We start from the raw sequence: 11591 nt of genomic DNA on the forward strand, positions 1-11591 counted from the left end.
AAGCTAGCGGATAACTGAATTTCGATGCTGCCGGCGATCAGACTGCCGCCACCAGCACAATCAGCGATCAACATGCTAAGCTTGCGGCCATCGAATGGTTGAAGTGATTCCTGTCAATATGCCATCTGAGTCGTAGTCAATAACCCATGCAAAACTGTTATTAGGTGCCAAATGATCTGAGTTACTTGTACACCCAAACCGTACAAGGGTATGCGATTCGGTTTCGAGAGAGAAAAAAACACATTCAGAAACATCAGAGCACAAGTGAGCAGATAGTAAAAAAATGAGATTATAGCAGTCAAAATCTTGCAATAAATCCATTCCATCCATCCATCCACACTAATGTCTGACGTCATCAAAAACATTAATAGCGAAGTAAAGAACGATGTTAACGACAACTTGTGTCTCTATCCAGTACTTATATCCTATTGTCCATCCGATATCTACTGTGGAACAACATTTCCAAATATTTCGTTCAACTAATGGTACCACTATCTGGACCGGAAGAACCATCCAAAGGCTCAAAAGCCAAAACTACAAGTCTGAAGTTTCTGTGAAATACTGGCACATAGGCAAAGCTCGTATCGCAACTCATGCAGTCGCAAACGCAGAATCACCTGGGGTATTTCTGCAAGTAGAGATCATACGGAGCATATCCAGCATGCACAGTTCTGTTCCCGAAGCGACGCCCATGTAAGGAATGTGCGGCCATGCAAGCAGCCTCCTCCCGCAAAAACTCCACAAGCACAGAACCAGGTTCAAACACGAAACCAGTGTCGCTGGTCCCAACAGCTTGGGCTTCTTTTTCTGGACGATCTTCAGTCACATCACCAGCGCCTTGTTCGGAGTACCTTCCAGGTTTCTCCGCTTTGTCTGTAGGTCCAGCAGGATTGCAGGTCTCTGAGGTTCTTGGGTCTCCATGACTCTTTTCTACTGCATCGTCGTCCGTTGCAGTAGCAGTAACCTTCCCTGCTCCTGTATGTTTATTCTCATCCACAGCTGCTTCCGTATGATCAGCTTCAGCATGTTGCGGTGTGGGGAGAGCAGCTCTAGACTGAGTTTCATCAAGCTCTGCGTCCTCATCTGCTACAGGTGCCTCACTCTCACAAAGTGCTGCATTTGAAGGGAGGTGTTTGTCCTTCTGATCCTGACTCTCTGGAATAAGATCCACATCTTTAGTATCCGAAGCGACAGAATGATTTAGAACATCTATGCTCGGAATAATCGGTACAGAATATTCTGATACAGCCTTTGCAATGTTTTCCGTATCAGAAAATTCAGTGCATTCAATCTTGAGCTCAACTATGTTCTCCTCTGCAGCACTGACACCAGCAGCAGGATACTCAACTACATTTACAGATTTGACTGCTCCAAACCTGTGAATCTTGTCCATACTGTAAGTTCAAAATCCACCACAATCAATAACACAAAATGAATGTAAAAGAAATGTGCGCACCTCGTACATTCAACACGTACATCTTCCAATGTTTCTTCCAGCTCAGATTTTGAAAGTAGCATATACTCTTCTCGTTCAAACTACATAGGTTGCACGGTTATTTTATAAACCTCGAATATACGAAAATAAGTGATAGGTTGGTTGTTTTTGTCCAATGGTATGCATTAGTGTCAGAGTTCGAGATTTCTGCATCATTAATTCATTATTCTAAAAAAAAAGATTGCTGCGTCATTTATCTATCAATTTGAACTCGTGAGACCTAAAAATAACCAACAATACTTAGGATTTATGAAGCATATGAAGCCATAAATTGTTTTGATTTGGAGAGCATTGTTGATTTAACTAGAAATGTGAAGTGAGAAGAGATAAACTACAACATACCACATTTTTTAGCTGCAGGACCTTTGTTGGTTCTTTCAGAAGCAATTTAGCATTGTCAGGAATACCATAAAATGGGGAAGCCTCATTAGCAGCCTGAAAATTCAACTAGATTTGGATAAAAATTCAACTAGAACACCATACTGTTTCAAACAGTGGAGTATATACATGACAGTAAATGAATAGGCCGAAATGGTTATACCTCCACATGAGGATTAGGAAACACATGCACAGCAGTCAGTACACGTCCACCAAGCATCATCCCATTGAGGCCAGCACATGCCTTAGAAGTAACGGAGCGGTCGGCGTACTGTCCATATCAAATTGATCAGAAGTGACTATGATGATCATATACTCTAGCCTACGCACACAGCACTTATACCTCAAGAAATGCACAGGGTCCACCGAGCTCATTGTTAAAAAGAAAGCGGTATGCAGCCAATGGGCCAAATGCACTAACAATCTCCATTAGCTGAAAGAGAGGGGAATGCAGTAACTTTTCAGGAACATAAGCTATAACATTCACACAAAGAACAAAAAGATACTTAATATATAAAGCACCGATACTGATGTCTATCATATTACCATCTTAGATGAGATCACTCCAGCAATGCCCGCTATGAAAATCTGTAAAAATCAAAGGTGAATCAGAAACATGTGCATTCTTAAAAAAATGAACAGTCAAATATTCTTATGCTTAACTATTCTGAATCAGTTAACTCTTTTTTCCACAATGAGATGTGAGATGGCTTCGCTGGATATACAAGATTGTCCCTAGGTAAAAATAGCGGTTGAAGAAATTCTGACATGACATCAGAGTAACTTCATAGCTGTCAACAGCCAATTCTACTCCAACTGAGTTCTCACAGAACAACCAAGAAACTACAACAGGCAGGAAACCAAGAATGACCTGAACCTTGAGACAGCTTTCTCTTTGAAAATTTCTAAAAAGCTGAAACCAATTATATATGTTACCTTGTATGGTGAATCTGCAACAACATCAGATATCAAAGCAGTCTCTTCTGCCTTCTTAGGGGTAACATTCTGCAAGGAAAAAAATATGAACTGACATTTAAAATAAAATATCTAAAAATCTGAATATCCTCGCATTTAAAACGTAGATCTCCAAAAAAACAATATCGTACCACTCTAAATATAATACAGAAAAATCAACAGGATTTACATTCTGCAAGAAAAAATGAACTGATATTTAAAATAAAATATCTAAAAATCTAGATGCCGCCACATTTAAAACAGAGGTGAGAGGTCTCAAAAAAACAATGTTGTAACACTCTCAATATAATACAGCAAAATCAGTGTGGTTCCTTCTGCTGTTGACTATCCCAGATATTATGGACAGCTAATAGTGATGGAAAATAATCATTGTGGACCATCGTTATGTGTAGAGGAAAGCCTGGTCCTTGAGGAGACATATCACATATTTGCATGATCCTAGTGTTTAGCTATTCATGTTGGTATAGTGATACAGCACAAAACAAAGCAATCTAGTCAAGCAAACCAAACTGGACCAGACTAATAACCTATCTCCTTCTATGATTCTATCTCACTGGTATTTTCTGTGATATATATTCCATTATTGGCTATGGGTGGAACGACTAACCATATCTACCTATACAAGTAAAGGAACTAATCTTGTCTTTTTAGAAGTAAAGAGACCAAGTTGAGGCCAGAGACAAAAATAGAGGAACTAAGATGTAAGGCAATATCCATGAAATAAGCTGAACAGGAAAATGTTAGAGATTGAACACAAACAAGAGAAAAAGTAAAGTCAAAGTTTGTTAAACTAAATGCAGAATAACTTTGAAGTTTATCAATGTCTAAATGACAGCCCTTGCTGCCAAATTGCACTCGGCTGTAGATATTTGCACAATTAAGGTTAGCACTTAGCAACCATCATACTCAAATCTTTGCTAATATTACATTTACTTGAACCATGCTGTACAAGCTGTCTTCCTAATGTTTCCATGAACTGAACACCATAAGGACTCTGCCTGTCTGCAGTACTGTAATCAGCCAATGAAAATCTGAAGTAGCAGCAATCACATAGTATTTGCACTACACCAGGAAGCCTGCTTTACAATTCCTTTGCTTCACGATGCTGCTGAACGTGAATTATGACACACCCAATTAAAATACCCTATTTGAGAGATTTCAATATGGCCGTCAGACAGGAACTTGTCCAATGATAGAAATATATGCCATTAACAAACCCAAAACAGCAACTCTATTACTTTTTGCACCATTAATAAATCTAAATATAGCTAATTTTAACTCGTAAAAGATACAATGAAACGTACATATATTTCAAGGTTCACCATGCAAAAAAAAGGCACCAATAGCTAACCAATCAATGTCAGGATTCTCACTTCCAACTGACTAGAGCATCAGGTCCACAGCAAAACATGGCATATTTTATGCAAATACGCAAACTTCAAACTGCACCCATAATCACTAAATCAACTAAAACTTGTGGAAACAAATAAATAATGTTATTGTCACTATGGTTTTCATTACCGAGCCATTAGCATGCAAAACAGGTTAGGTGATAAAAGGAATTAATGAAGAGATCTTTTCATTTTTTTTTATAAAAACACAAACAGCTGTTAAATATAATCAACCAGGTAGTGAAAGGCATCTAGCTGAGTTGGTTAGGTGGTATGAGTACCACTCCTCAGGTTCTGAGTTCACACACTTCGTGGGAGCGATTTTCAGGCTAGGTTAAAAAAATCTCCTCGTCTGCCCCACGCCAAAGCACATGTCTAAGGCTCAGTCCCGATCACGGTCGTTCTCGCATGAGCTACGATGCCGATGTGTATGGATGGGGCAGGAGTTCAGGGTTTTTTATCTGCGTGAGAAGTCTTAATATAATGCTCGGGGACTGTCTTACCCCTTGCAGGTCAAGTTTTTTTTAATCAACCAAGTAATGAAGTTAAATGGGAAGAATGTGAAATTTAAGCTCTTACAGTAAAAAATATGCCAGCCTTACAAGTAATACTATGTCAAATCATTATTGCTAAACAAATATTCCTTTCAAAAGAGAAAGATTTCTTTTGCAGCAAAAGAAGGTGCAAATATGCAGGAAACAGAAAGGTTTGGCGATCTCATTCTCACTTAACCAAATATAAACAGAATTACAGTAGTGCATAACTGTTATTAGTAAAAAAAGGACAGGACCAGAGTTGACGACTACCACATGAGTGGGGTCTAGGGAAGGAATAACTGAGGCAAGCCCAAAAAACTCAGGCGGGGAGGGAAAGACCGCCCTCCCGGTATTATATTAAGAGGCGAAAGGGCCTCTAGCTGAGTTGGTTAGGTGGTCTGAGTAACACTCAGATCCTGGGTTCGACTTTCCGTGGGAGCGAATTTTAGGTTGTAGTTAAAAAAATCCCCTCGTCTGTCCTAAACCAAAGCACAGGTCTAAGGGCCGGCCCCTGTCGCGGTCATTCTCACATGGGCTACGGTGCCGTTGTGTATGGGTGGGGCAGGGATTCGAGGGTTTTCTCGACCTGTGTGAGAAGGTCTTCTTCTTAGCACAATACCCGGGGTTGTCCTACCCCCCACCCCACCCCCCGCAAGTCGAGTTTTGTATTAAGAAGAGACCAAAACATGGTCCCGGCCGAGAAAATCCTAAACTTTGGCCCCCCATCACTAGTGGGCCGTCACTGCCCACTCTGCAACGGCCCAGCCGGAGGGTGGTGCGCAGGACGTAACCCGGGAGCGGACGGGGCACAGTGAGGGGATTTTTTTAACCAAACCAGAAATTCACCCCTAAGGGGGATCGAACCCAGGATCTGGAGGTGCTACTCGGAAGCCTTAACCATTACGCTAGAGGCCCTTTCGCAACTGAGGCTAGCCTTACCCCTGCATTTTGCAGAGAGGCTGCATCGAACCCAGTACCTTTGTCTTAGTACAAGGCTTCTTATCACTACACATAACTGTTATTAATAGTATATTAAAATAAAGAAACATTCAGCTTCAAACAAATGACATAAAAATCCAAATCTTTAGAAGAACTACATGTACATAATGACATTTGCACAGCAAACAAAGACTCGTCAGGAAATTGATACACCGTGACCAGACTCGTAGCGCTGCAGTAGCCCCACAAGTTTGCTGGCTGCTGGGCGGGAGTTAGACCCCCGGTTCACGCCTAAACAAAGGCTCCACGAGGGCAACCCAAAAGTAGGGATGAGCTTCTATTGGTGTTGCCTAGCTGCCCCTTGTGCCAGCCCAAGTCACGACGCATTGTATTTGTATGGATAAAGCTAGGGTTCAGGGCATTTTCTTGCCAGCATGATTGAGGTAGTACCCACATGCAATAACCTGGAAGGCTTTCCATGGCTGTTTTTTTAGTAAAAATGACAGAACAATAAGTTCATGCCAGATCAGTTACAGAATACCTTAATTCAAACCTAAATCAAAACATCGATTTCAAAATGACTAGGTCACCGAATACACAAAGAAGAACTACATGATCCAAATTAGGTGGCAACTCTGTACCAAAATATTAGCTGAATAAAAGCTTCTACAGACGCAAACAACAATAGTTCTTTTATAAAACAACATTGCCACCTAATTTATTCATTAACAATAGTTCTTTTAGTAATTGTTACATTCTCAAAAGTCAAAATAGAACGGGAAAATTATGATGTTGTTTCGGCAAGAAGCAAAGAACCAAAGCGCATAACCTGAAGGTCATTGACATACATCAATGAAGAAAAACTAAAATGTATATAATGTAACAACATTGATGTGGAGGGTGGAAATCTTACCACCGTTTCAACATATTCTTTGGGGCGTCGAATTCTCAACACAGATCCATTTAGAGACCTTCCATCAAAAGAAATAGCTGCTGTAGCATCCTCTGGTGTAAGAAATTCCACAAAAGCCTGACGTTTTTCTCTGTTTATCTGCATCGAACCAAAAAAAAGAATATAATATATATATGTATGTTAATAAAAATGTGATATGGTGGGAACAAAAGGTGGCACTGAAGTTCGCTCACCGTACAACTGAGGCATGGTTTAGACCGCTGGAGTTTACTGCCAGTAGACAATAAGAAGTCATTCAAGCAGTCAATCAACTTATCCTCTGTAGCTGAATCAGGCAAATTTTCAATGTGCAACCTCCTGAGTGGGCGCGTTGCTTGTGTAAGCTGGACAGAATCTGCAGTCAAACTATTACCTGCCAACATTGTCACAGCTGTAGTTGAAGGGTCCTTTATCACGCTGAAACTGAATGGAGTAGGAGCCATCTGGCCAACAGTTGGCAGGAAAGTGGTAGGAAAGTTAGATTGGTTTGCTTTAACAGGAGGCTGATCCCATGTGGCTGATTTTTTTTCTGGGGACTGAATGACCTTGGAAGGAGTCTTGGTAGTTGCCTGCTCAGCTTGCAGTGATGTTTTCTTTTTCCTTGGTGAGTATCCACCAAGCCGGCTTTCATATCTCTGGTGCAACCCACCAATGTATCCACCACTCCCCGACGATCTTTGTTTATCAACTTCAGCATACTTCCCCCTTGATTTCTCCATAGAGTAGTAAGGAGGATTGCCAAAATCACGTCCACGGTAATTATACCTTTGTTCCCTTAGTGGCGGTGAGATAGACCTACTGTATCTTTCTCGATCATGATCCCTGCTTCTGGACCTTCTCCTTTTCAACTCTGATTCTCCATGGTATGGTGTTGCATACTCATTCCTTCCAGCATTTCTATCTGAATGTTTGGAATCTTGGAACCGTGCAGAATCATGTCTCTTCAACACTGGTCCTACCTCTAAACTCCTCTCATTATCAAAGCTACGGTCTTTTCTCTTTGTCTCATTTCGAAGCTTCTCACTCTTAAACTTTAATTTATCATCATCATTGATTTCATCATTCCATCTTTTTCCAGGTTCCTTTTGATACTCAGATCTCATTACATCACCCTTTCTTTCTCTGATCTCACTAAGAGTTCTAGTTTTGCTTTCATCAGCCCGGCCACTCATGCTTGTGCTAAGTTTCTGAGAATGATGAATGCCTTTGTCTTTGCTACCTGAATGATTATCGTCTCCTGAGGGCCTCCGTTTCTTGGAGGCCTTCCTTGGTGCATCTCTCAGGCTTTCCTTCTCCGGGACATTTGGTGCATCTTTTAGGTCATCCATCTTTGCATCAGTGTTTGACCTATCTCTAGAGTTGTCCTTGGGTACCTCCTTTGGTGCATATCTCATGTCCTCCTTTCTGGAATATTCCCTTGGTATATGTCTTGGTTTTTCTTTCTTGGCGCCCTCCCTTGTTGCATCTCTATTCTTCTCCTTTCTTGAACCCTCCACAGGCATATCTCTGGGATCCTTTCTGCTTTTGTGGTCTCTTCCTCGTTCCAAGTGAGTAGATTTGTCCTTACCATTTTCTAGCCCTTCCTTGGCTTTCTTAGATTCTGATGCAGCCTTCTTTTCACGCCGCAGCATAATGTCCTTAATGCTCAGAGGTCTTGTGCGGGCAGCTGTCCCATCACTAGCAATTCTCTCAGAGTCATTTTCACCATATATTTTTCTACTCATCTTGATCCTTAACCCAGAATTTTTTGTCAAAAACAATGATATCTTATCTAACCTAGCCTACTCAGAAAGTCTAACAGATAACAGCATTCAACACCATGTGGCTTCCTGCAAAGAATAAAAAATAGAGGCAATGAAACATTGCAACATACTTTTCACCATAGGCAAGCTGATGCAATGTATTTCATCAGAATCACAAAATAAGAACCGAAAAAGGCTGTGCACCTTGAGGAAGCCTAAAGGAGGCTGTGCACCTTGAGGAAGCCTAAAGGTTAAAACCCTAATAGAAGCAGCTAGTTCCAACTTCCAAACAATGTGAAGGAACGAATCCTAGCTCAGTTGATTGTGGATGTGGAAGTATGCCCACATCACCCAAGTTCAAGTCCTCATCGAAGGAATTTGGGTACCTAATTCTTCTTAATTAAAAATCCACCTAGTTCCTCATAGGTTGGTTGAGTTTTTTTAATTCCAAAGAATGTGACATACATTTGGTTTTGATCAAGCATGAGGGATCTGGCTAATCTCACGCCTCCAGAAACTGGAAGCCATGGAGAATGCGAAATGTATGTATTACTTACCTAACCCTTGCTGTACTGAACTGGGCTGGGAAATAAGAATGGTAAGACAGTTTCATTTTAATAGATAGTCCAGAAATTGGTTATAATAGCACAGCACTAAAGAACCCCGTCCAATCCAGGGTAAACCGAGTACAGGACATGGGTGTACACATGTGCACCTGATAATTTTTGCAAGACCATGAAGTTAATATGTATCGCAGTGGCGGAGCTGGTAAATCTCACATAAACGCATAAACAACCCATATTATACCAGCATACCCATAGTTCATAGAAAAAACGATAAAATGCACAACTTATTATACAAGAAATTTGATAAAAATATGATGTTGTACAGAATAAGGCTAGCAAGACCAGGATAAGAAGTAACATTCATGTCATCTAGATTGGAATGATGATTGCTGAGTAAATTGGAATATTGGATATGAGAATATAGATTATCATAGATAGGTACGGATTTCTAAGTGTAAGCATGCATCTGAAGTTTACAGAAAACAGGAAACTAAGCAAGGACAACAGCTGAGGGGAACTGAAATCTTTTGCAGCTACATAACAACTGATCAAAATGGTCACTATGCGCAAATGAGAACTTGAGCATCTTGAGAAACTATCTTCGCCTGCTGCAGTTTTGCACCTTGCCTACAAACAATTGATGAATGAATGATGGAGTATTCAAAATTTTGGAACAACCTGTTGTAGCTGAGTGTTGTCTGCTCTGCTGCTCTGCGCTTATACAGAACTGCGCAGCACGCAGGAGGCGCCGAGCGGCCGAGCCGTCGCAGCACCGCGTTCCTCTCGCCTGCCTACTGAACTGGTAGCACCCGTGCGCCGTGGAGATGCTGGCCGCGCCACTGCCCAACTCCTTCCTCGATTTGGCTGCACCGCTGGTCGCGCCGCTGGCCCCCCGGGACTAGGGTTAGTTCGCACGCCGCGCTGACGCACGCGGTGAGATGCACGCCGCTCGCGAGGGGAGGACGTCACACGAGGAGATGCGTCTGCGGCAGAGGCCACCGGTGTGAAGCTCACCTTTTCCCAGGCCGGCGACTGGGCCACTTTGGGTTGGGCCGGAAAACAGCGTTCACGGTTTGAACAAGGTCCATTTGCTTAACGAAGTCCGATTTATCATTTATCATCTCTAAAACTAGTCGGTTATTCGTGTGTTGTCACGGCTCACAACAATACTCACATAAATTATCCAATAAAAAAATCTCAATTGTCTCCGTTCTTCGCATAATATTTTTTTATAAACGCACGGGTACCATAGGCAATAAATCAGAGACTTCCATCTCTCGTCTCCCTCACTTCTAAGGTTTCGTAGAGCAGGAGGGGAAGGTAAGAGGCGGACATACTTATTCGTTGTCGGAGAAGGACACGATGAAGACATGGGTATCTCGAGCCGACATAGGTAGTATATCGCTAGATATATAGGGAGAGAGCACGCAAACGGAGAAAGAAGCCCAACCGGAGCAGCTCCAAACCGAGAGATGCCCGCACCAGGGGTCAATTCGAGAAGGGCGAGAGAATGCAAGTGTTTTTCCCAGCCCTGGACCCGCTGAAGCGACACAACACCACGACCAACTCCATAGCATATGCCGACTGTTGGCATGCTACGGGCCTTGGTTGTCCAATATCTTAGACCTGGACTCCTCGTCGCCAAGATAACCTAAGTGTGGTATGCGCCACCATGTCCTCCTCGACGACACGCATGGAGAAAGGCCATGAGCATGACCGACTCACGTCGTACCCGCGTCGACGAGCGTCGGTCGGCTCGCGGCTGCGACCATGGGCGGGGGCAGCAGGTTGGGGAGGAAGAACAGGGCGAAGGCCGGGAAGATGAACGGGACGTCCGATGACGGCGAAAACGATGGTGTGCGCATGATGTAAAACGTCCTCGTGGATGTGCAATTACCACTGCGCGAGTCGGTGTCGGGGCTAGTGTCGGACGAATACGGGGAGGAGGCACATGCTCCTATGCCCTCTGCCGAGAATGGGGTGGCGCGGAGGTGGAGGCACGAGGGGAGAGAGAAAAGAAGTAGAACGTCGAACGATGTGGTGGCAACTGAGGCAAGAACCATCATTATCGTGCGGAGGTATAGGTGGCCAAATGGGTCGTGTCTTGCGAGCTAGCCGGAGGCACGACCCATTTAATAGTGTCTGGGCCAACCTGACACGAGCGTCGTGCGGTGCTTGGGCCGTAGCCTCGGCTCGTAGTGCTGGCCCGGCTCGACATGATTATTTTTCTATTTTACAAAAAATCATATATACATATGTACAATTTATATTCGGTATTATAAACACCTAAGCATGATGTTCTACCGGTTAGACAGCTCCGCTCAGTGTCTCACACTCTTCTTTCATCAGGGTTTTCTCGTCGTTCTAGATTACGAACCACGTCCGCCCGTGTGAAAAATATCCCACGCGAAGGGGTGTGGCGGCGGCGACAGCTCTCCGGGCTCTCGTGTCTGCCTTGTCACCTTTATGCTTCTTCCCTAGGCTTAGGGCTGGGCGTTCGGTCTATTAGGGTAATTCGGTTTAGTCTATTTGGGTTTGTGAAATCTCAGGTTCTGAAAAATAAGAACCGAAATTTTCAAATAATCTTAGGAACCGAACCCGAATAGACTCATAATTT

The 11591-nt window shown here is 42.9% G+C and overlaps 1 protein-coding gene across 2 annotated transcripts; it reads right to left on the minus strand.

Moving 5' to 3' along the window:
* Positions 1-273: 273 nt before the first annotated feature.
* On the minus strand, positions 274-10023 carry LOC100383918 (uncharacterized). 2 transcript variants are annotated; one of them, XM_020543786.3, is made up of 10 exons: positions 9653-10023; positions 6861-8495; positions 6628-6765; positions 2810-2878; positions 2420-2461; positions 2217-2306; positions 2037-2144; positions 1838-1942; positions 1457-1536; positions 274-1376 (listed from the first exon to the last, which is right to left on the minus strand). In XM_020543786.3, the coding sequence occupies exons 2-10, from the start codon at positions 8388-8390 to the stop codon at positions 614-616; spliced, it is 2925 nt and encodes a 974-aa protein (XP_020399375.1). In that variant the 5' UTR covers positions 8391-8495; positions 9653-10023; the 3' UTR covers positions 274-613. The 2 variants fall into 2 exon arrangements, with proteins under 2 accessions (XP_020399375.1, NP_001349159.1); NM_001362230.1 differs by having other exon boundaries at positions 309-1376; positions 1838-1930; positions 9653-9956.
* Between the last annotated feature and the right edge of the window lie 1568 nt (positions 10024-11591).

Source organism: Zea mays, chromosome 9 (assembly GCF_902167145.1).
Source record: "Zea mays cultivar B73 chromosome 9, Zm-B73-REFERENCE-NAM-5.0, whole genome shotgun sequence".
Taxonomy (NCBI): Eukaryota; Viridiplantae; Streptophyta; class Magnoliopsida; order Poales; family Poaceae; genus Zea; species Zea mays.